The following is a 25976-nucleotide window of genomic DNA, read 5'->3' on the forward strand; positions in this document are numbered from 1 at the left end:
AGTCATCAGCCTTCCATCTTTGGAGTCTGTCAGTTTCTTAATCTTTTCAATCAACTTTTGGCGAAGCACCAGCCACGACAGAGTACCTTTACTGTAAATCTCCAATTTAAGAAGGGCACACAAGTTCTCAACAGGGTTTAGGTCAGGTGAGGAAAGGGCAATGTCATTACTCCATCTTGAAGGCCTTTACTGGGAGCCAAGCGGTAGGGGAAAAAAAAGCCATCTCACAGCTCTACTGCCGAAAAGTAACGTTATAACAAAAACCCTTTTAATTTTAACAATATTTTGAGTAGTTTTCCAAAACCATGCTGTTCCTGAATGGGTTAAGCTAGGCTTATTAGGTGTTAGGATAGAGGCGAGCATTCTTGTGCTACAGACACAGTAATGGTTTGTCTTGCAGATTTGCACTATTTGTTGGAAAATGTAATGTAGGAGTCCTCGGGAACGAGAACAATGCACTAGATGTGAATAGTAACAGATTGTTCTCATGGAAGGATCACAAATTACCAATTCTAGTGTGGAGAAAAAAAATGTATATCTAGAAGTTCCAGCAAAGCGAAAACAACCCTTGGGTTTCCATTTGAGTATGACAAGGACTGTGAAATTCTTATGTACTTGGGCAAAGGTGGGCAATTTAATTTTCCCTAGGGGGCCACATGAGACACTAACTGGGGTGGATGGCCGAAACAATAGATTGAAATTAATTCAGCTCAATATTTAATAAATTGTCATTTAATATTGAGAAGAATTAAGTATGCTGACATCCCCCTGTATATACACTGAAAGGAGAAACACTGTAGAGCGAATATTGTGCAAAGCCCTTGTGGATACAGTATGAGCCCCCTCCTGTAGCCCTTCTGGATACAGTATGAGCTCCCCCCCGTAGCCCTTGTGGATACTGTCCCCGTAGCCCTTGTGGTTACCCCCCCCCTCCCCCGTAGCCCTTGTGGGTACTGTATGAGTTCCCCCCCCCCCGTAGCCCTTGTGGATAATGTGAACTTCCACCGTAGCCCTTGTGGATACAGTATGAGCCACCTCCTGTAGCCCTGGTGGATACAGTATGAGCTCCCTTGTGGATACTGTATGAGCTACCCCCCCGTAGCCCTTGTGGATACTGTATGAGCTACCCCCCCCTTCCCCCGTAGCCCTTGTGGATACTGTATGAGCTCCTCCCCCGCCCCTTCCCCCGTAGCCCTTGTGGATACTGTGAGCTTCCCCCGTAGCCCTTGTGGATACTGTGAGCTTCCCCTGTAGCCCTTGTTGATACTGTGAGCTTCCCCCGTAGCCCTTGTGGATACTGTGAGCTTCCCCCGTAGCCCTTGTGGATACTGTGAGCTTCCCCTGTAGCCCTTGTGGATACTGTGAGCTTCCCCCGTAGCCCTTGTGGATACTGTGAGCTTCCCCCGTAGCCCTTGTGGATACTGTGAGCTTCCCCCGTAGCCCTTGTGGATACTGTATGAGCTACCCCCCCGTAGCCCTTGTGGTTACTGTATGAGCTCCCTCCCCCCCTTCCCCCGTAGCCCTTGTGGATACTGTATGAGCTCCTCCCCCACCCCTTCCCCCGTAGCCCTTGTGGATACTGTGAGCTTCCCCCGTAGCCCTTGTGGATACTGTATGAGCTTCCCCCGTAGCCCTTGTGGATACTGTATGAGCTTCCCCCGTAGCCCTTGTGGATACTGTATGAGCTTCCCCCGTAGCCCTTGTGGATACTGTATGAGCTTCCCCCGTAGCCCTTGTGGATACTGTATGAGCTTCCCCCGTAGCCCTTGTGGATACTGTATGAGCTTCCCCCGTAGCCCTTGTGGATACTGTATGAGCTTCCCCCGTAGCCCTTGTGGATACTGTATGAGCTTCCCCCGTAGCCCTTGTGGATACTGTATGAGCTTCCCCCGTAGCCCTTGTGGATACTGTATGAGCTTCCCCCGTAGCCCTTGTGGATACTGTATGAGCTTCCCCCGTAGCCCTTGTGGATACTGTATGAGCTTCCCCCGTAGCCCTTGTGGATACTGTATGAGCTTCCCCCGTAGCCCTTGTGGATACTGTATGAGCTTCCCCCGTAGCCCTTGTGGATACTGTATGAGCTTCCCCCGTAGCCCTTGTGGATACTGTATGAGCTTCCCCCGTAGCCCTTGTGGATACTGTATGAGCTTCCCCCGTAGCCCTTGTGGATACTGTATGAGCTTCCCCCGTAGCCCTTGTGGATACTGTATGAGCTTCCCCCGTAGCCCTTGTGGATACTGTATGAGCTTCCCCCGTAGCCCTTGTGGATACTGTATGAGCTTCCCCCGTAGCCCTTGTGGATACTGTATGAGCTTCCCCCGTAGCCCTTGTGGATACTGTATGAGCTTCCCCCGTAGCCCTTGTGGATACTGTATGAGCTTCCCCCGTAGCCCTTGTGGATACTGTATGAGCTTCCCCCGTAGCCCTTGTGGATACTGTATGAGCTTCCCCCGTAGCCCTTGTGGATACTGTATGAGCTTCCCCCGTAGCCCTTGTGGATACTGTATGAGCTTCCCCCGTAGCCCTTGTGGATACTGTATGAGCTTCCCCCGTAGCCCTTGTGGATACTGTATGAGCTTCCCCCGTAGCCCTTGTGGATACTGTATGAGCTTCCCCCGTAGCCCTTGTGGATACTGTATGAGCTTCCCCCGTAGCCCTTGTGGATACTGTATGAGCTTCCCCCGTAGCCCTTGTGGATACTGTATGAGCTTCCCCCGTAGCCCTTGTGGATACTGTATGAGCTTCCCCCGTAGCCCTTGTGGATACTGTATGAGCTTCCCCCGTAGCCCTTGTGGATACTGTATGAGCTTCCCCCGTAGCCCTTGTGGATACTGCATGAGCTTCCCCCGTAGCCCTTGTGGATACTGTATGAGCTTCCCCCGTAGCCCTTGTGGATACTGTATGAGCTTCCCCCGTAGCCCTTGTGGATACTGTATGAGCTTCCCCCGTAGCCCTTGTGGATACTGTATGAGCTTCCCCCGTAGCCCTTGTGGATACTGCATGAGCTTCCCCCGTAGCCCTTGTGGATACTGTATGAGCTTCCCCCGTAGCCCTTGTGGATACTGCATGAGCTTCCCCCGTAGCCCTTGTGGATACTGCATGAGCTTCCCCCGTAGCCCTTGTGGATACTGTATGAGCTTCCCCCGTAGCCCTTGTGGATACTGTATGAGCTTCCCCCGTAGCCCTTGTGGATACTGTATGAGCTTCCCCCGTAGCCCTTGTGGATACTGCATGAGCTTCCCCCGTAGCCCTTGTGGATACTGTATGAGCCGTCCCCCCCCCCCCCCCCCCCCGTAGCCCTTGTGGATAACACAGTATGAGCCCCCCCCCCCCCCCCATTGACCTTAATTTAGGGTTACCCGAGGGTTCGCCAGAAATTTGAAAACTATGAGCGCAAAAACCTTTTCAGGTGATGCGTTTTTTTTAAAAAAAGCTTATCTGCTTTGGCAGCTGAAAAACATATCCTTAAAAAACGCAGCAAAATAGCTGTGTGAATGTAGCCTTAGATCAGGAATAGAACAGCCATTTATAGGACATTTCATAACTCTTCCAAATTTCTATGAAAAAATATTCAGCACATTCTGCATTGAACTATTGTACCCAATTTATTATATATTTTAGGAGTCTGTCGGTCCTTTATTCCGACTCCACCAAAATGAACTCCGACTCCACAGGCCTGCTCTGTAGCCCTTGTGGATACATTATGGGTCCCCCCTGTAGCTCTTGCAGATGCAGTATGAGCTCCCCCTGTAGCCTTTGTATATATAGTTTTAGCCCCCCCTATAGCCCTTGTATGTGCAGTATGAGCCCCCACCCCCCCCTTGTACCCTTGTATATGCAGTATGAGCTCCCCTGTAGACCTTGTATATGCAACGCAAGAACAGTTCGTAACAGGCTCCTAGAGGCAGTGCTCAAGTCATGTAAAGCTAGAAAAAGCCTTTACATCAATGACCAGCAAAGGAGATACAGGCCGAAGTTTGCCAAAAACGGTAAGAATTGAACCATAGAGGACTAGAGTAAGGTAATCTTCTCTGATAAGTCTAATTTTCAGCTTTGCCCAACACCTGGTCGTCTAAAGGTTAGACTGAGACCTGGAGAGGTGTACAAGCCATAGTGTCTTTCACCCATTGTGAAATTTGGAGGAGGATCGGTGGTGACCTGGGGATGCTTCAGCAGGGCTGAAATTGGGCAGATTAAACTTTGCGAAGGACGTATGAATCAAGCCGCATACAAGGTTATCCTGGAAAACAGTTACTTCCTTCTGCTCAGGCAATGTACCCCAACTCTGAGGACTGTTTTTTTTTTTTTCCAACACGATGATGCACCATGGCATACAGCTAGGTCAATCAATGTGTGAATGAAGAACCACCACATCAAAACCCTGTCATGGCCAACCCAATCTCCAGACCTGAACCCCATTGAAAACCTCTGGAATGTAATCAAGAGGAAGATGGATAGTCGCAAGCCATCAAACAAAAAACTGCTTAAATATTTCCACTAGGAGTGGCATAAGGTCACCCAAAAGCAGTGTGATAGACTTGTGGAAAGCATGCCAAGACGCATGAAAGCAGTGATCAGAAATCATGGTTATTCCACAAAATATTGATTTCTGAACTCTTCCCGAGTTAAAACATTAACACTAGAAGTCCCAGAGAGGGGTCATTTAACATTTCTACCTTTTAGAACCCATTATCTAACATCCTATAATCACCGTCTTTTGTTCTGTAATTAAGGCCATTACTATCGCACCACAGGAGGTTGTTTTCCTTTGAGTTTAGCCATTTAGTTTCTAGTTAGTTTTATTCAGTTGGACTAAGGGTCATTTGACCCTCTTTCGGGACTTCAGGGGGAGCTCGAAATTTCTGGGACTTCTAGTGTTAATATTGTTGTGCCCGCCTCCACCAATACATTCACCGCTATCCACGCCGCGGATAGCGGTGACATAGGGTGGCGGGCAGCAGCAGAGGGCATGGTGCGGCCCACGGTCCACTGTTTTGATTTGGACTGGAACAGGCAGAGGGCCAGATCAGGCCTGCAGGCCTCACTTTGCCCAACTTGTGGCCTCCGTTTTCTATAGCCATTCTTCTCTTAGGGGTGCTTCACACACAGCGAGCTCGCTGCCGAGATCGCTGCTGAGTCACGCTTTTTGTGACGCAGCAGTGACCTCATTAGCGATCTCGCTGTGTGTGACACTGAGCAGCGATCTGGCCCCTGCTACGAGATCGCTGCTCGTTACACACAGCCCTGGTTCGAAGGTGGTTACCCGATATTTACCTTAGTTACCAGCCTCCGCAGCTCTCACGCTGCCTGTGCTGCCGGCTCCGGCTCTCTGCACATGTAGCTGCTGTACACATCGGGTTAATTAACCCGATGTGTACTGTAGCTAGGAGAGCAAGGAGCCAGCGCTCAGTGTGCGCTGCTCCCTGCACACACAGCTAAGCGGTGTGAGCTGGTAACTAATGTAAACATCGGGTAACCATACCCGATGTTTACCTTAGTTACCAGTGTCCGCAGCTTCCAGACGCCGGCTCCGTGCAAGCGCAGCGTCGCTTGCGCGTCGCTGCTGGCTGGGGGCTGGTCACTGGTGAGATCTGCCTGTTTGACAGCTCACCAGCGACCATGTAGCGATGCAGCAGCGATCCTGACCAGGTCAGATCGCTGGTCGGATCGCTGCTGCATCGCTAAAGTGTGAAGGTACCCTTAGACCATCTTGGTGACCCCAGCACTTTTATTCCACATTTCAGTTATAATGGTCTTCTTATTCCTGGCTCATTAGTTCCATTTCTATTGTACAAGAACCTGCAGAGCCATAGCACTAGTTTCAGCAGTAGTTGTCTGTCCGATTTCCTCTTAATGATCGGTGCCACCTCTAGGAAGCCCATCTCTCCTGTTTATTTTACAAGCCCCTAATTTAGTGCACCTATGGAGCGGGGAGGCAATTTTACTCATACAACTGAAATCAAATGATTGATAGAATAAAGTTTGCAGAATAAACATGGGAACAAAGATGTTTATTGCGGCTCTGTCGTTCTCCTTATTTGTCAGGGAGGAGCAGGAGGGGAGAGGATCTCCGATGTTATAAGGAGGGAGATTGCCATAAAAAGGCATAATGCTGCGGAGCCGGGCCATGGAGGAATGAACTTGGCAAAGACGAGACGAGTCCTCTGAGAAATCCTTAAAAGCCATATATCTTCATAGGAGCTTATTATTACGTGTGGCTTCTTTATTTCACAGCTGGGCAGTTTGCACTGTCTTTATGTAATAGTAACTGGAGTTACCTTGTATAAACTTTAATACAGAACTGAACATTACAATATATTGATTTATGCAACTCATGACTATGCACGACCCAGAGGCAGCACATATCAGACACTGGTTGTATTGTTTCCGCCATGTATGGATGACATTTCGGAGAAGAATATAAGCCGCCGGTGACTGAGACACACGGAAGACTAATCAGATAGCTGGGTCCCTGTCGGCTCCTCCTCGCCTGCTCCCTTGAGTGACAGGTTTCTACCTGCATGCATGTGTAGAGAGTGACCTGTGAGCCCCCTGTCAGCAGGCGGGGGGAGCCAGCACATAATATTAACGGCAGCATTTTCTGTCACACACATGGCTTTGATCATGCAGCCCGTATCCAATGCATGCTGCCTGTAGGTTATACAGCATGCATCAATTGCCGGGTTCCTTTAAACTTGCCTGGCACCAGGGGGGTCAATGTGACCCCATGCAGATTGGTACAAGTAGTAGTAGTGTTTTGTTTTTTTGTTCATAGCACCTGACAAACGTTAATCCCCCCCCCCCACCTTTATTATATACGGTGGCCCATTCATAATGGCCTGTAAAAATAAAGCTCCATGCATAGAGTAAGCTGCATTTTCCAAGGAGAGAGTCAAAAGAGAAAAACAGCTTTGCATTTCTGAAAACATATTGACCTGCTGAAAAATAGCAAATAATGTTGCAGCGGTGGGTCGTCTGAAATTAGCAGCATAAAAAAAGCTAAAAATCCGCTTATAAGGCTGCGTGCCCACGATCAGTGTTTGCTGCGCTTTGGATGTTGCAAGCTTCAGCTGCATCCAAAACGCTGCATTGTACAGTACAAGCACAGTGGATGGATTTCTAGAAATCCCGTGCCCACTGTGCTTGTTTTTTTCCACAGCAAACACTGACCTGCGGAGTATCTTTCCAAGCCGCAGGATGTCAGTAGTTTGCTGTGAATTGGCATGCGTCCTCTGTAGGGAGAACACAGCGAGGAGACCACAACACACTGATCCATGATTGTGGGTACTAGCAGCGGCGGTCTCCTGCATCCAAGACTCAATGAGTCCTTATCAAGGACACATAGCCTAACTAACAAGTTCTGCATTTGAATGAAAAAAAAAAACCTATTGTGCATGTGGCAAACGTTTGGTACACATGCTAGAATTATTAATACATACACACTGAAACATAGAAAAGATTATTTATTTAAAAAATACTTCAAAAAGTCCCGTATTTTACAGCTGTTTTTATTTTTCTTGTTAAAACATTGTGACCCCAAACAAACAGTGTGATTGCGCTCTCCAGCCGCCGGTATTGGGTTTAGATCCACCTCTTTTCTGTTCTCCACCACATCAGCTAGATCAGCGGCCATTAGCTGTATACCGTATTTTTCGCTTTATAAGACGCACTTTTCCTCCCCAAATTTTGGGAGGAAAATGGGGGGTGCGTCTTATAAAGCGGTAGCGGGGGGGGGGGGTCCTGTCTGAGGCGATCGGGCGGGTGCCTGTGGCTGCATGCAAGCGGCCGGGTACCTGTACTTGCATGCAGCGGCAGCCGGGTACCCGTGGCTGTGTGCGGGCGGCAGCGGGTGCTGTGTGGGGTCGGCAGCCAGGTACCTGTGCTTGCATGCGGTGGCAGCCGGGTACCCATGGCTGTGTGCGGGCGGCAGCCGGGTGCTGTGTGCGAGCGGCAGTCGGGTGCCCGTGCAGGTACCCGGCTGCCGCCCTCACACAGTCACCCATCTGCCGCCCGCACACAGCCATGGGTACCCGGCTGCCACCGCACGCAAGCACAGGTACCCGGCGGCTTGTACGCAGAGTGGGCGGGCAGCCTGCTGGCTGCCACTCTGTGCATGCGGGGCGGGCGGCTGTGCAGCTTACCAGTTGTCCGCGGTCCCACTTTCAAATGATGGCGCCGGTGGAGCTCTTGGATGAGAGCTCCATCTGCGCACGCGCTGCTCCGGGAGTCAGCGCGTGCGCAGATGGAGCCCTTGGATGAGAGCTCCATCTGCGCATGCGTCGCTCCGGGCGCCATTACTTGAATCGGGACCGCGGACACACTCCACCACTGAGCCGTCGCCGCCGCTCCCACCACTGAGCCGCCGCCGCTGCCACCACTGAACCGGGACCGCGGACACACGCCACCACTGAGCAGTCCCTGCCGCTGCCACCACTGAGCAGTTGCCGCCGCTCCCACCACTGAGCCGCTGCCACCACTGAACCGGGACCGCGGACACACGCCACCACTGAGCAGTCCCTGCCGCTGCCACCACTGAGCAGTTGCCGCCGCTCCCACCACTGAGCCGCCGCCGCTGCCACCACTGAACCGGGACCGCGGACACACGCCACCACTGAGCAGTCCCTGCCGCTGCCACCACTGAGCAGTTACCGCCGCTCCCACCACTGAGCCGTCGCCGCCACTCCCACCACTGAGCCGTCGCCGCCACTGCCACCACTGAACCGGGACCGCGGACACACTCCACCACTGAGCAGTCCCTGCCACCACTGAGCAGTCGCCGCCGCCGCTGCCACCACTGAACCGGGACCGCGGACACTCACTGCACCGGCCTGCTGCACGGCTCACACGCCACGGCTGCTGCCGCCACCACGGACCCCACGGATCCTGCCACCGCGGATGCCACCGCGCCTGCAACCACGGACGCCACGGCACCTGCAACCACGGACCCCGCTGCCACTGACCTGCCGCGCCTGCCAGCACAACCTGTGCCTCCTGTGACCCCGCTTCACCACCACTGCTGCCCCCCTCCGGTAAGAGAACACCGGAGTATAAGACGGACCCCATTTTTCTTTTTTTTACCTTTTTTTATGTCTAAGTTTGGGGTGCGTCTTATATTCCAGTGCGTCTTATAAAGCGAAAAATACGGTAGATCTTTTCCAGAAGTGTCCATGGAATTTTTTTAATTGGAAATTTGTCCGTAAAGCAATGTGTTTTAAGTACATGGCTTTAATTTTTCCTTTTTCTTTTTTTTATGTTTTACAGTTTTCACCAGTATTTGACAAACCAAAAACCATAATGCGCGAGTACAAGCTCGTGGTCCTTGGTTCTGGAGGAGTCGGGAAATCTGCACTGGTAAGAAAATCTATATGTACAGCGCTCTGATTCTGCCATGCTGTCCTCAGATTGGCCTGTCATTTTGCGTTTACAGCTGTTATGCAGTGCGGCGTCTCCATAGTAACAGACTACCAACAAACCCTATGTAGTCTGATCTCGCAGGCATACTTTTTCATCGTTCCCTATGTTTTATTGTAAACCAAATATGTGAGCAGTATGGAAAACTAAACTTTTTTTTTCCTATATAAATTACACTAATTTTTATGTAATCTCAAACGCCTGAAAGTTTCTTCTGAATGCCTCATAAATTGTTTTTTTTTTTATCAACACTACAAATGACAATAGAAAATGTAATTTCTTATTACAGGAAAATATATCTCCCCACTTTTCAGTCGCTTATGTCCCCCACCCCATATCAAGCTGCTCAGATTGGTTCCCTTTAAGGTAAATCACCAGGATTTTCGCATATAACCTAAAGCCAGTGCTATTCTGGCACTATCAGGCTGATTCTCTACATACCATTAGTGGTCAGCTCCGATGTTTAGGTTTTCAAAACCAAGAAAGTAAAGTTTATAAAATCGGCAGCATGCTTGAGTGACAGCAGCTGAGGATCAGATAATATCTGGGGGGTTATTCATAGTTATCCCCTCCCTCTGTTAAAATAAGTATTATACAATTGTTGTAACTTTTCACTTCACAGACCTGTGGGGATCTCATACCCATGTAACCAGAAGGGGCAGGGCCTCAGCCAACAAAGCTGATGCCAGGAAGCAACACTTTCCTATTGTAACTATGCTACCCCCCCCCCCCCCCCCCCCGATATTATCTGGTCCTCAGCTGCTGTCACTCAAAAAGCTGCTGATTTTATAAACTTTACTTTCTTGGATTTCAAAACCTAAACATCTGAGCTGACCACTACAGGTATGTATAGAATCAGCCTAATAGTGCCTGTATAGCATTGGCTTTAGCTTATATACGAAAATCCTGTTGATTGGTGCGTTTTAGAGGGAACCTGTCATCAGAAATTTAGCTATAAAGCTAAAAGTTTCCCCCTCTGCAGCTCCTGGGCTGCATTCTAGGAAGCTTCCTATAGTTTTTGTGGCCCCTTTTATTCCAAAATAAATAATTTACAAACTTGTACCTTTTCGTATGCAAATTTCTTAAATCTTCCATGGGGCGGGCTGCCTGATGTACGTTGCTGTCCTCCTGCCGATCTACGCCGCCCCCGAACGCTGAATTTCATATCTCAGGACGCCGCCCCTGGGCGCCCGTGGTCCCGCGCATGCGCTGTGCTACTGTAGCGGTGCCGTGCACGTGTGACCGCTTGTGACACTTTGCGCGGGCACGAGGTTATGGGCGGCGCTGTGAGTGTCATCAGCAAGTGCCGCCCATAACCTCGTGACCGCACTTTCCCCTCTTCCTCCAGCGTTCTGCGCAAACGCTCGCTGGCCAGATGACCGGACGTCACCTCCTTCCCATCTTGCCCTACTGCAGGAAATAGATGGGAGGAGCGGACGGAGCAGTCGGTGCCCGCGCAAAAGCGTCACCAGCGTTCACACGTGCACGCAGTGCACGGCACCGCTACAGTAGCACAGCGCATGCGCGTGACCACGGGCGCCCAGGGGCGGCGTCCTGAGGTTTGAAATTCAGCGTTCGGGGGCGGCGTAAATCGGCAGGAGGACAGCAACGTACATCAGGCAGCCCGCCACCATGGAAGATTTAAGAAATTTGCATACGAAAAGGTACAAGTTTTGTAAAGTATTTATTTTGGAATAAAAGGGGCAACAAAAACTATAGGAACCTTGCTAGAATGCAGCCCAGGAGCTGCAGAGGGGGAAACTTTTAGGTTTCTAGCTAAATTTCGGATGACAGGTTCACTTTAAGCTCCTACAGAATGGGTGATTTTTCATTTTCTTTTGCACTTGTTTTTTTTCTCCCTTCCTTTCTTCCAAGAGTCATAATCTTTTTTTTCTTTTTTCTTTTTTTTTTCTTAATTTTCAGTGGGGGCAGAAGGAGGATGATTTTAACTTACGTTTTTAAAGATCTGAAAAACTAATTTTCTACACTTTTTTTATTTGTTTTTACTATGTATGACGATTGCAGCTGCAAGTCTATCGCTTGTGCTGTACAGAGCAGAAACATGGACTTCCTATGAACACCTGCTCGCAGCCGACATTCACAGGAAGTTTGACAGACATTGCTCATTAGCTGACCTCAACCATAGTGACAACCCATTGGTGCCCCACAATAATGTCAGTCGCACCTATGGGAATAGGGAATGGCACGTGTTTTAATCCACTGTCAGAGATTGACACCAGGATTTAACTAATTAACAGCCATGGGTAGATCTCTGATCTGGCCCCGCCGCAGTTGGAGGCACATATAGATCAGATCAGCTGTCATGTGCAGGCAAAGATAAGGGCTCAGCGTGCGAGTCCGTATGAAAGGCAGGGACACGACTTTTGATGCAAATATGTCAACAGTCGTGAAGGGGTTACACCTTTCCATTCTTTATATTTTATTTTAGGGATGAAACATTTTTTATTTTTGTCGGCGTTGTAAGGAGCATCTGTCTTAATTTTTTTAGGAGACTTGAACCTGTAGTTGTCTGACAGCCTACATTATGTACTATTGTATTGCACTAAATAGTGAAAATCATGGTGTCCTATGAAGGCCATCCACGGCCTGGTCTTCATAGGAGTGCCGCAGTGCCAGGCGCATGGGTCTTTCATAGAACCCTGGCTCTCATAGCAACCCATTGTGTTAAAGGGGTCAATAAGTCGGCTGGTCATGTCCCTGGGCCATGTGTTATGAATTCTGATGTCAGAAATTGACGGCAGCCAACGGAGGGCTACTGTATTTGCTGCTGTAAGAGGTACATGATGGACATTACCTGCTGGAAATGGAGTGGGGTCTATCTCTTGACCCTGTTCCATGCACCCGCTCCCAGCATGCATTTTACTTGGAAGGGGCTTGTCAACAAAGGGTTAAGGAGTAAAAAAAAAAAAATCAATAAAACATATGAAAATAAAAAAAACTTTGCATAGCTTTATCAGAGACATTAGCTTTTCTCCTCTTAGACTGATCTGTCTTTGAGTTTATTTTCACATTACTGACATCAAATGTTGGCTGCTGCTTATAAAGGTCTATGGAGACTAAAGAAAGCAGGAGCTAGAAGCAAACCCTCTGCTGCAAGTTCTCCTGCATCGTCCGTTACTTTACTTTCTGTTCTCGGATGGTCCATATTATGGCTGCTACCTATAGGCTGGTGAGAAGCCGGAGGGAGACGAGTGCACAAACTGCTGAGGTTATAGCCTGGAGGACTGTTGGATAAACAGGACACCGGTCATCCGGTGGCTGGTTCTTCCTCATGTATGCACTTGACATGCAGTAACATTTAAGGTCCTCTCAGTCATGATTAAGGAGTGAAGTGTCTCCAGTATGGCCTCCCCCAGAGCGGTAATGAAACCTACAGGAGACCTTCCCATTACCATGTGAAACCTGAGAATGATCAGAACAAACAGGCAGTAGGGGAACATTATCATCTCCTCTGCTTCTGTTTGGACAAGTTCATTAAACATTATGCAGGATCAAAGGTTATTTGTGCGCAGCTTGTACAGATGGGCGGCGGTGTATTCGGTGGCTGCTCACGTGCGTCAGGTGATGGAACATGTTCTTCCACTTTGCTATGGTACGTACACTTCACAGAAGTGCACAGTATACAGCCAGCATTGTGTGCCAGCTTCTGTGCACTCTTTGGGTTGGAAATCTGGAGAATTGAATGTTATATGGTCCTGTCCGCAGCTTCTTGTGACTGCTCTCATTCCAGTGACTTCGGATTCTTGTCATTTTTAACACATTTAAAGTATATATTACTGTGCATATAAATCCTTATTTCATTTTCTGAATATACATTACCCTTAATGGATTATTATCTTCTGGCAACCTCAGCCCTCCACTCCCAGCCTCCTACTTGCCAAACGCTTTGCACTCCATGTCTAATAATTTAAACCAGCGTCATGGCTGTGCCAAACTGCGCGCCCTCCTATGCTGCAAACAGCTGCGGCTTTGCCTCTGTAGCTTCAGGGGAGCGCAGGGGCACCGCGCCATCTGCATAGCAGCGCTGACAAACTGTAAAGCAAACCGCTTGGAAGTGCACACTCCATGCCTAGGAGACTGGCTACCCCTGTTAAGTGGCCAGTAACCTATGCAATGAGCAGTACACAATAAACCCCTTCACCCTTTGGCAATTTTTTTCGTTTTTTTTCCTCTTCTTCCAAGAGTCATATATCTATCTATATTATTTTTTTTTTCCATCAATATAGCCATATGAGGGCTTTTTTGCAAGACTAGTTGTACTTTTGAACCGCATCGTATTGTACTAGAAAATGGGGAAAAAAATTCTAAGTGTGGTGAAATTCATCTAAAAGTGCAATTGCATGATAGTGTTTTTTTTTTTTTTTGGGGGGGGGGGGGGGGGTCTTTTTATTTACGGTGTTCACTATTTTTAAAAACTAGGAGATTAAGGTGAAGGAAACCAAGTGACACTCCGCACTTATCACCATTCAGACCGAATAAATTATTCCATGTCTTTGAGATTGCTAAGTACAGGTCGGGACTGGAAGTCACAACTTAGAATCTTCCAGGACCAGATCACTAAGGGTTTTTAGATGCTGACCCTTGCTCTCTGTCGGATAAAACTTGGACTTGAGTTTTAAATTTGGGTGAAAAAAAAATTATCATCGGTTTGTGCTGCCTGTTGATTGCCAAAATTTGATTTCAGACAAAAATGTCTGGTAAGGGGTAGTTTCCTTACATAGGTTTGGAAATGTATAAATATTTCAAAATCATTAGTGCATGAGGATGGACAAAAAGTCACTTATTCAGAACAACCAATGATTTCTAAACTTTTAGGTTTTATTTATTTTTTTAAAATGATTTTACTAGTCCTCCTAGGGGATTTTATCACTGCACAGTCCGATCGCTTCTCCTGATCAGAGCAATACTTCAGCTTTGCTCTGATCAGCAGAAATGCTGATCTACTGTGAGTGCCAGCATTCACAGGAACTAAGTCATGACAGAGCAGGGGTGATCATCTGACTCCACACTGTCATGACAGCCCATTAGTGCCCCATGATTATTACCGATCCACCAATGGTAACGGGGAATGGCCGGAGCTCTTTACATCACGCTTTCAGAGTTTGACAGTGTGATTTAAGGGGATAAAAGGCGTGGGTGGATTGGAACATGTCTGCTGATCAGATCACCATATGATCATGCATGTGTGCATCATCAGATGACCAGTACATACACATCGTAGGTCGTGAAGGGGCGGTTCTTTTTTTGTTTTTTGCTTCGTAACCTGGCCTGCGGTGCATTCCCCCCCCAATTCACAGTATATTAATTTCTGTTCCTGTAATGCTGAATTTCTGAGCAGAATATCCCCATAGACTTGCATTAGATACATAAAATCCACAGTTAAAAAAAAAAATAAAAATAAAAATGCACGTGTTTCTAGTGGGTTTACACTGCAGAAACGCAGAATGTGAACACCAGGATGTTTCAAAAACAAAACTGCTCTATTTAACCCCATTACGACAGCCTTACGGAGATAAACGGCGGCAGAATCAGGTCCTTATTCTGATCCGCCGTCTATAAACGGCGGTCAGAAAAAGGTAAATAGCGCCCCCTAGCGTCAGAAAATCTCCGGGGTTTCAGCTACCGAGGGTAGCTGAGACCCTGGAGATCATGATTCGGGACGGTTTTTCCGTCCCCCGGTCACGTGATCGCCGTTACACACGGTGTAACAACGATCACATATAAGAAAATATAATAGTTGCTGAAAAATGCTTTTTCTCCCATCTGACATGATCAATCATGTTAGATGGGAGAAAAATGTTCTCCCCAGATCCTCTCCGGTCCCCCGGTGCTGGCACGGCCCCCCACGGCCCCCCCCCCGACCCCCACCATGTTTTTAGCCTCCAAAATGGCGACCGCCAGCTCTGTGCGGCCGCCGAGAAGTGTCACAATCTGGTGATCTTTTCACATCTAAGAGAGATCACCGGATTGTGACATAAGTAAAAGCTCACCCGGTCCCCTCCGGTCCTTCCCCGGTGCTGGCACGGTCCCACACGGCCCCCCCACCATGTTTTCAGCCTCCAAAATGGCGACCGCCAGCTCTGTGCGGCCGCCGAGAAGTGTCACAATCTGGTGATCTCTTTCACATCTGAGAGAGATCACCGGATTGTGACATAAGTAAAAGCTCACCCGGTCCCCTCCGGTCCTTCCCCGGTGCTGGCACGGTCCCCGACGGCCCCCCCCCCCCCGATCCCCACCATGTTTTCAGCCTCCAAAATGGCGACCGCCACCTCTGTGCGGCCGCCGAGAAGTGTCACAATCTGGGGATCTCTTTTACATCTGAGAGAGATCACCGGATTGTGACATAAGTAAAAGCTCACCCGGTCCCCTCCTTCCCCGGTGCCCAAGTACCATCAATGCCCCCTCCCCCGTTCTCCTCCAGCTTGTCTAATAGCGGGCGCATGCGACCGCTGCAATCAGCTTCTTCTGTCCCATCTAACGTGCTCAAACATGTCAGATGGGTCAGAAGTGTGCTCCCCCGGTTCCCTCCGGTTTCCCCTGGTACCTCAATAAAATTACAAGTCCCCCGCGGCCCCCCTTCTTCTCTCCTGCTCCAATATGGCGGGCGCATGCGCAGTGTGTCCACAAGAATCTGCCTCCTCCACATAGCAACCAGTTTCATTGGTTGCTGGCATTTTATCACTGTGGTAGATCCTATCACAGTGATAAAATACCCAAAATATTTACAGAAATGGCAGCATTTGGGTCTGCCTCCCTCCTCTCTCCCTTGTAGTTGATCTGGGAGAGAAGAGAGAGAGAGACTACATCTGCTGCTGCTTCTTGTCAAAAAAAAAGAATAGTTTATCATAAATTCAGCAAATATCCTCACCCCAAATATCCTCACCCCAAATATCCTCTCCCCAAATATCTTCATCACCTCTTTCAGCATTCCCCTTAGTTAGAATTTTTCATTTTCTATTTTAGATCAGGGTTAGTGTTAGGGTTAAAAAAAAAAAACCAAAAAAAAAATTGTATTTTTTCTTTTTTAGTTAGACAGTGAAAAAAAAATGGCTCGCAGAACATTCACTGCTGAGCAGGTATACACGCTGCTTGCCGCCAGCAGTTCAGGCTCAGATACAGAGTCTGCCTCTGAAATCGAGGGATTTTCAGATAGTGACGACTCCGCTTCCTCCACGGGATCCCGCAGCCCAATGGTAGCGGAGGCGGCTGGCCCTGTCACTGCTGGAGCTTCGGCAGCTGGCCCTGTCACTGCTGGAGCTTCGGCGGCTGGCCCCGTCACTGCTGGAGCTTCGGCGGCTGGCCCCGTCACTGCTGGAGCTTCGGCGGCTGGCCCCGTCACTGCTGGAGCTTCGGCGGCTGGCCCCGTCACTGCTGGAGCTTCGGCGGCTGGCCCCGTCACTGCTGGAGCTTCGGCGGCTGGCCCCGTCACTGCTGGAGCTTCAGCGGCAGGCCCAAGTACTGCGGTCCCACCTGAACTATGGTATCCCAACGAATCATTTTCCCCCCAAATTCCCCCTTTCATAGCAGCCCCTGGAACCAAAATAAACATAACCAATTTTGCCCCCTTCGATTTTTTCAAAATCTTTGTAAACCAAGATGTACTAGACCTTATTGTCCAACAAACCAATTTGTATGGCCATCAGTATCGCTCCCAAAACCCCAACTCCATCCATTCCCGCTCTTGGATCCCCACAACCGTCTCAGAAATAAAAAAATTTTTAGGCCTTACCCTCAACATGGGTTTAGTAAAAAAACCCACTCTCCGCTCGTACTGGGCTACTAAAAGTGTCCACAGCACCCCTGTGTTTGCAGCCGTAATGCCCCGATCCCGATATGAGACCCTTTTACGATTCTTGCATTTTAGTAATAATGCCCAAGCCCCCCAAAGAAATGACCCAAACTATGACCGCCTTCAAAAATTGAGACCCCTAATTTCCCTCCTAAAAGCTTCCTTTCTAAATTCATACACCCCTGAAAAAAATGTTTCTGTAGACGAGTCCCTTATGAGTTACAAGGGCCGTCTGTCATTCCGCCAATTTATACCCTCCAAACGTGCCAGATATGGTATAAAATTATATAAAATGTGCGAAAGCACAACCGGGTACACATGCACCTTTCTAATATACGAAGGTAGGGACCGCCAAACTAATCCCCCAAACTGCCCCCAGACAATTGGCATCCCAGGCAAAATTGTCTGGGAGCTAATGACCCCATTTTTACAGCAAGGATACCATGTGTACACAGATAATTATTACACCAGTATCCCCCTTTATAAATCCCTCCATGCTGCAAACACAGGGGCCTGTGGCACAATCCGTAAAAACAGAGTTGGTCTACCGTCACAGTTGGTGTCCAGACGTCTGGAGAAGGGTGCGTCCTGCTCACTGGCAAGTGACCATCTTCTTGCCATGAAATGGAGAGATCGCAAGGACGTATTCATGCTCACCACCCTGCATGCGGGCACCACTGTGACGGTCAGAGACAGGGGCACCACCAGGGACAAAGAGAAGCCAGTCTGTGTTGCAGACTATAACAAGTATATGGGAGGCGTAGATCTGTCGGACCAGGTGCTTCAGCCTTATCTGGTCAAGCGGAAGACAAGGGCCTGGTATAAGAAGGTAGCAATCTACCTGATCCAAATAGCTACTTATAATAGTTTTGTGCTCTATAAAAAATCGCAAGGACCACTTGCCTTCCTCCAATATCAGGAGACAATTATTGAGCATCTCATTTTTGATTCTGAGGCACAGGAGGAAGCCTTCCAGTCGGAGGATGTGCGAAGACTGTCGGAGCGCCATTTTATTCACCCCATCCCTTCCACTCCCACCAACAACCGTCCTCAAAAAAGATGTCGGGTTTGTAGCAAACACGGCAGGAGGAGAGATTCTCGCTACTACTGCCCCATGTGCCCGTCCCAACCAGGCCTTTGTCTCTCCCCCTGTTTTGAGACCTTCCACACAACTAACCATTATTGAATTGCCATCACTTCCCCAAAATTGTATAATTTTATTTTTTTGCACATAATTGATATTTTTGGTTCATTGGACCCCAGCAGAGATTCTATTATTACATGTCAAATAAAAATTACTATTTTCATCAGAAAAACACATCTTACCCCATTTCACAAATAATTCCAGGACACAATCATCAAACTATTATTCAGACAAATCCTTGTCCACATGCCCACGTCGGCATACTCAAGAATGTGGACCCCACTAACGTTCTTGAAAAGTCTGATCATTTGACAACTTTCCAGGACTCGGTCACTCACAAACATTTTTATTTTACCATTTATCTTAGTTTGACGGTATTTACGACTGTCATGCTACACAAAACTTGTCTTTGCATTTATATTACTTCTTTATCTTGGTGATATGGGCACGATCATTTTATTGGAGGATCTCTAGTAATGAGGCTGTCCCATATTCATACGCTATGGGCTATACTGTATGGTTTTTGCCGAACCTCCTGGACAGGCCATAACTTTTAGCATTCTGTACGATATTGGTTATTTTGTGCACATAGCGGTTCCTACCTTGGCGGGCAGAAACTTGTTATGATGTACCACGTCGCTTGGCACATTCATCCCTCATATAGGGATTGATGGGGCTAGGAAGACGTTGTATGACCAGTCTCTTTGAAAAATAAACCTGTCCTTCTTGCCCCGCTGGTGTTCATTCATCTTTGGAACAGACTCAGGTTTCCCACATAGTGGCTGCTTATTCCTCCATATTTTGCCCTTCACTCTTTTCTTCCTGCTACAATAGCAATTACGCAATAACTGTTTTCTTAGCAAGACCAAGTTTTATAATCAACAAACATGTTTTTAGGGGCATGCCGCCCTTTGTGAGTAATAACTCCTGGAAAGATTTTCTTGTTTGATAGCTCAATATCTCTGTAATCCTTGAATGATCCTGGAATTCCATCAGTTTTACCCTGAAGATCAAATGGTGCACCATCTATTATAGGCACATGCATGTGTTGCATCAACTGCATACAAAATGGTGGTGGCAAACTAGTCACTACCATCACTAGATAAATACATTACAGGGTATAATTTTCAAAAAATACATTTATGTGGGTTTTATGTTGTTCTTGTACCACATAGGCTCTGAAAATATGACAATCTACTATTCCAAATAGAGATAAATTTGCTTTCAAAAATTGAAATATTGCTCCTTTCCTTCCAAGGTCTGCTGTTTGTCCAAACAGAACTTTTTGACTACATGTGAGGTATCACCGCGCTCATAAGAAAGTGGGTAGCAAACTATGGGGTCCAAGTGTTGGTGTTACTTCTTGAAAAAGTGAGAAAATTGATTCTAAAGCAACATTTTTGTTAAAAAAAATAAAAATTTTCAATATAACAACCTAATGTTATCAAATTCTGTGAAGTACCTGTTAGTCCAAAATGCTCATTATACCCCTAGATAGAAGCCTTAAGGGGTCTAGTTTCCAAAATGGAGTCACTTGAGGGGGGTTTCTGCTGTTTAGGTACCTTAGGGGACCTGTAAATGCAACATGGTGCCCGCAATCTGTTTCAGCCAAATTTGCTTTCAAAAATTCAAATATTGCTCCTTTCGTTCCAAGCCTTCCCATTTGCCCGTACAAAGGTTTCTGACCACATGTGGGGTATCAGCACACTCATAAGAAAGTGGGTAACAAAGTGTGAGGTCCAATTTTTGGTGTTACCTCTTGAAAAAGTAAGAAAATTAGTGATAAAGCAACATTTTTAGGTAAAATGTTTTTTTTTGTTTTTTTTCATTCCATATTACTTTAGTTCCTGTGAGGCACCTAAAGGGTTAATAAACTTCTTTGATGTGACTTTGAGTACCTTGAGGGGTGCAGATTTTAGAATGGTGTCACTTTTGGGTATTTTCTGTCACCCAGGCCTCTCAAAGTCACTTCAAATGTGATGTGGTCCCTAAAAAAATGGTTTTGTAAATTTTGTTGAAAAAATGGGAAATTGCTGATGAACTTTGAACCCTTCTAACTTCCTAACCCCAAAAAATTTTGTTTCAAAAATTGCGCTGATGTAAAGTAGACAAGTGGGAAATGTTATTTATTAACTATTTTGTGTGACATAACTCTCTGGGTTAAGGGCATAAAAATTAAAATTTTGAAAATTGCAAAATTTTAATTTTTTTTGTCAAATTTCAGATTTTTTCACAAATAAAATAAAAAAATATCATCCTAAATTTACCTCTAACATGAAGCCCAATATGTCACGAAAAAACAATCTCAGAATCACCGGGATCCATTGAAGCGTTCCAGAGTTATAACCTTATAAAGTGACACTGGTCAAAATTGCAAAAAATGGCCTGGGCATTAAGTACAAAACTGGCTTCGTCCTTAAGGGGTTAAAGGATGACAGCGACAAACACAGCGATAAAAACACAAGCTAAGGGGCGGAATTTCATCAGCATCAAAAACTCCACGAACACTGATGGTGGGAACGCAGCCTGATGGCTTTATAACAAATAAGCAAATATGTCCTTGTTTCTAATACAGGAAAAAACCTATTTTATTGTGAGTGCAAACATCTGACCCACTGCATATTCCCCACCACCTCAGGGCTCTGGCTGCTTCTAGGTTTATTGCTGTGTTTTTATCACCTGTTATTTTGTCACTGAAGCCGTTAGGCTACATGCGCACGCTGCATCTTTTTGTGTTCACAAACTGCAGCCAAAACTGCACCTTGTCAGAGAGCGCCTGGAAATGTCACAAAAAATGCTTGTAATTGTAGGTGCGTTTTTGCTGCGTGTTTTGAGAAATTTTGACAAAAGCGGGAAGAATGAACATGCTGCATTTTTTTTTTTTTTTGTCACAAACTTTTGACAAATAAAACGCTCAAAAATAAACTGCAACGTGCGCATAGGAAATCTGACTTCTCATAGACTTTGCTGGGAAGTCAAATGTCAGAAAGTCTGACAACAAAACTGCAGCCAAAAAACGCAGCGTGCGCATGTCGCCTTAGAGTCTTAACTTTATTTATTAACTCTTAGCCATGCATCAGAGTTAACAGATGAAACTCTAATGGAAATACAAAGTCTGTCTTTTAATGTGTCATTTGTTATACAAATCCCTATAGATTTTACATGGTAGTCTGATGCTCAAAACGGATGACAATAGGACCTGCCCTGGGTCTCTGATCGGTCACATTATCCCTTTTTAACACTGATGTGTACCGTATTTTTTGTTTTATTTTAACTCACCCCAAATTTAGAGCTAAAAAAGTAAAAATCTGGGGTCCGTTTTATAATCCGGTGGTGTGCGGTGGGGGGGCAACAGCAGTGGTGGAGTCGGGGGTCACAGGAGGCAACAGCGGTGGTGGAGCAAGTCCATGCTACGGGCAGTGCAGAGGGGGGCCCAGATACTCACTGCGGAGCTGTGCTGAGGTGGCCAGCACTGCTGTGTGCTAGTGCTCGCTGCGGGCACTGGCCATTCTGAAGATGTCGGTGCAGACTTCAAAGAAATGGCGGCCGCAGTCTGCGCTTGCGCAGATGGGAGCTTGAGCCGAGAGCTCTATCTGCCCATGCGCCAACTATGGGCGTCATTATTTGAAGAAGTTGCCGCTGATATCTTGAGCAGCAGCACACAGCAGCGCAGGCCGCTATACAGAGCCTTTCCAGGCAGCACTGAGCGGCCGCTTAGAGCCTTGCCGGGCCGCACAGGGGGCCGCGCCGTCCGCCGCCGCACAGGGGGCCGCGCCGTCCGCCGCCGCACAGGAGCACATCTTTGTCCTGCCTCTAGTGACCCCTCTCCACTACCCCCCTCCCCACCGGTAAGCTATATTCGGATTTTAAGACGCACCCCTCATTTTCCTCCTAAATTTTTGGGAGGAAAAGTGCGTCTTATAATCAGAAAAATACGGTATATGGCTCCGTGACACTGGGTCATTGTGCTGTCTGAGGGGAAAGAGTCTATGGATGTGTACAAGGGATGTGTGACTGCAGCTCTGCAGTATGTCCACTCGTGTCCCTTGTATATGGTGGTCTCCTCCCCGATGTACAGAAATACATTTTGACTTGATTGTTTTACAGGTTTTTTGTTTTATTTGATGTTTGTTTTATTTATCTTTTGTAGACGGTGCAGTTTGTTCAAGGAATTTTTGTGGAAAAATATGACCCCACCATAGAAGATTCCTACAGAAAGGTAAACGTCTCAAAAATGGTAAAACTTTAGATTAAATGTATGTGTGAGTGTGGTGACTGTCACAATCTGAGCAGTTATATTCTCAGATACGTGTTACATCCACCACAATAGCCTATCATTACCATCACGGTAAGTCCAAACAATTGTGCCTTTAACAGCAGCAGTTTTTTCATTGTTTAACCCTTTCACGACTTCTCGGTAGATGTTCGGTGCATGTCAGAAGCTGGTATATGGAGGGGGCTCATGGGGTTGAGCTCGCTCATTACTATGCAGGTAATGGCTGCTTGTTACAGCCAGGACCAGCCTCTAACAATCGCGTAGCGGAGTTCTGCCTGTGATTAACCTGTTAAATACTGCTGGCAAACTTTGACACCAGAATTAAGCATTCACCTCTCTGCGATCCAGTGATGTGATTGTGAGTTACCGATGGGTCGCTATGACAGGATTGGGTCTGCTGAAGACTTCTGTGCTGGTCATAGCAGCTGCCTATGGTCAGGCTTAAGGGGACACTGATTTTTTGCTATATACAGCAGTGCTATGGCATGGCAGAAACGATAAGACAATTGCATGTTATAGTCCCCTAAGAGGACTATTAAAATGTTTAAAAAAAACTTAAAATCACCCCCTTTTAAAAATAGACAATAAAAAATACACGTGCTATCGCAGTGTTCAAAAAAAACTCCTGATATGTCGAAATATAAAAATAAGTAACACAATCGGTAAACACAAAAAATAAAATAATCAAGAACGCCAAAATTAGGCTTTTTTTTTTTTGTCGCAGTACCACAAAAAAAATGCTGTAACAAACTATCAAAACGTCATATTTATCCCAAAATGGTATCAATAAAACGTTCTCGCCCCACACAGCTCCATCTACCCAAAAAATTAAAAGGTTATGAGTTTTGGAAAATGGCGACACAAGCCCCCAAGGGTTTTTTGTAAATTCTTTATTTTAGAATGTTCAACAAATAACATAAAATAAACATCATTTATAGCAACATTTGCTTTATATAATTAGCAGAAAAAATAGGCGAGAAGAAAGTTATAAAAGTTTTTTTTCCCCCGCAAACTTATGTTTTCTTTGTCGCTCCATTGGGAGACCCAGACAATTGGGTGTATAGCTTCTGCCTCCGGAGGCCACACAAAGTATTACACTTTAAAAAGTGTAACCCCTCCCCTCTGCCTATACACCCTCCCGTGCATCACGGGCTCCTCAGTTTTTATGCTTTGTGTGGAAGGAGGCACACATCCACTCATGCATTCTCATTTTAGTTAATCGGAAGAAAAGTGAGCCCCCACGGGGCCCCCGGCATGTTCCCTTCTCACCCCACTAAGTCGGCGGTGCTGTTAAGGTTGAGGTACCCATTGCGGGTACAAAGGCCGGAGCCTCATGCCGTCTCCTTCACCATCCCTTAGCGGCTCTGGGAGAAGTGGGATCCTGAGCGGTCATCCATTCACTGGGACCGTGCTCCATCCGCAGCCCCTGTGGGAATCTGTCGGACAGGAGTCTGTTTATCCTCAGGGACTGGGCCCTGCATCACTAAGGTACTCTGTGTCCCCATGGGGGATGTGCATGGAGCGCCTTCATCCCGGACGCTGCAGCAGCTGCTTATTTGTGACGGCCGGCGGACTTCCGCGCCGACCGCGCCTGCTTGTCGGCCGCGGTCTTAAATTTAGTCCCCGGCTTCAATTGCGGCCTAGTAGCAAAACTCCCGCCCCCGGGGCCTGTCTATCAGGGGTAAGGGCGGGACTGCCGACCTGACGTCGGATGTGAGGGCCGGAGCATCCTGTATGTTTCCTCCCCCCTCACTGATCACTGTGGGGACTCCAGATTCCCGCACTTTTCTAGCGCCGCCCACGGCCCCTCTCCTCCCCAGAGAGCTCCGGCAGCCATTTTTTTTTTGGCATTCTGCCGGTGGAGGATTTCCAGGAAAGAGCTCTGCAATACTGGGAGACCTAAGGCAGGGAATCTGGAGGACACACGCTCCGCTTTTTAGCGGTCGGTAAGCCACACCGGTCACCCGGTGCTGGTCCCCTTAGGGTGCCGGAATAGATACTATATATTTATATATTTCTGTTCGGTCGGGCTGTATACCCTTTCCCATATACCCTCAGTGATCACTCTCTAGGAGACAACAGCATGTCGTCCACAAGGAGCGAGGGTGCCAAGGCACAGGGTTATTTTGCCACCTGTACCTCTTGTGCGGCTATGTTACCTGCGGGTTCCACCTACCCTCACTGTGAGCAATGCTCAACCCCTGTTTTGCTTGCTCAGCCGGAGCCTCGGTCACTAGGGGGCCCCTCGGCTCAGGCAGACCCCCCTGCTCTCCCTGTCCAGGCGGCAGGGACAGAGTTTGCCGTTTTTGCTGAAAAACTCTGAGTCACTCTCACAATCCATGGCTCAGTCTATGGACAAATGGTCTGCCAAGCTGCTTGAAGCCTTGCAGTCCAGACCGGTCCTTACACAGGCCCCGGGCCCTGTTGGATTGTCGCCTCCAGGCCCCTCTCTGTCCGTGCCGCAAATGTGGCTGCGCGAATGGAAGGCAGACTCGGCTTCCAAGAGGTTCTTAACCGGTTTGCCGTTTTTCTGGTGACCGCTTGTTTGGCGAACGATTGGATGAGATTATTAAGGAATCCAAGGGAAAGGACTCCTCCTTACCCCAGTCCAAACCGAAGAGACCTCAGCAACGGAAAATACAATCGAGGTTTCGGTCCTTTCGTCCCTCCGCCAAGCCTCAATCCTCTTCGTCCAGCAGGCCGGAGAAAGGCCAGAGGAACTCCTATGTGTGGCGGGCGAAGTCACGCCCCCAAAAACCCGCCGGAGGCAATGCCTCCAAGGCGGCCTCTTCATGACTCTCGGCATCCCCGAACCGCATCCTCGGTCGGTGGCAGGCTCTCCCGCTTTTGCGACGCCTGGTGGCCACATGTTCACGACCGATGGGTGAGAGACATTCTGTCTCACGGTTACAGGATAGAGTTCAGCTCTCGTCCCCCGACTCGTTTCTTCAGAACCTCTCCGCCCCCCCGAGCGAGCCGATGCACTTTTTCAGGAGGTGAACGCTCTGAAGACAGAAGGAGTTGTGATCCCTGTTCCCCCCCCCGGGAACATGGTCGCGGCTTTTACTCCAACTTGTTTGTGGTGCCAAAGAAGGACGGCTCGTTCCGTCCCGTTCTGGACCTCCAACTGCTCAACAGACATGTGAGCACCAGACTGTTTCGGATGGAATCTCTCCGCTCGGTTATCGCTTCGATGTCACAAGGAGACTTCCTAGCATCGATCGACATCATGGATGCTTATCTCCATGTGCCGATCGCATCCGAACATCAACGCTTTTTGCGTTTCGCCATCGGGGACGAACACCTTCAGTTCGTGGCATTGCCTTTCGGCCTGG

The 25976-nt window shown here is 47.8% G+C and overlaps 1 protein-coding gene across 1 annotated transcript in view; it reads left to right on the forward strand.

Annotated features, from left to right (window-relative positions):
- RAP1A (RAP1A, member of RAS oncogene family) overlaps positions 1-25976 on the forward strand; it is a 73923-nt gene that overhangs the window by 28099 nt on the left and 19848 nt on the right. The window contains exons 3-4 of the mRNA XM_075333594.1: positions 9262-9351; positions 22516-22584. Coding sequence (XP_075189709.1) covers positions 9295-9351; positions 22516-22584 — 126 coding nt within the window. The 5' untranslated portion in view covers positions 9262-9294. The remainder of the gene's footprint in view (positions 1-9261; positions 9352-22515; positions 22585-25976) is intronic.

Source organism: Anomaloglossus baeobatrachus, chromosome 2, assembly GCF_048569485.1.
Source record: "Anomaloglossus baeobatrachus isolate aAnoBae1 chromosome 2, aAnoBae1.hap1, whole genome shotgun sequence".
NCBI lineage: Eukaryota > Metazoa > Chordata > Amphibia > Anura > Aromobatidae > Anomaloglossus > Anomaloglossus baeobatrachus.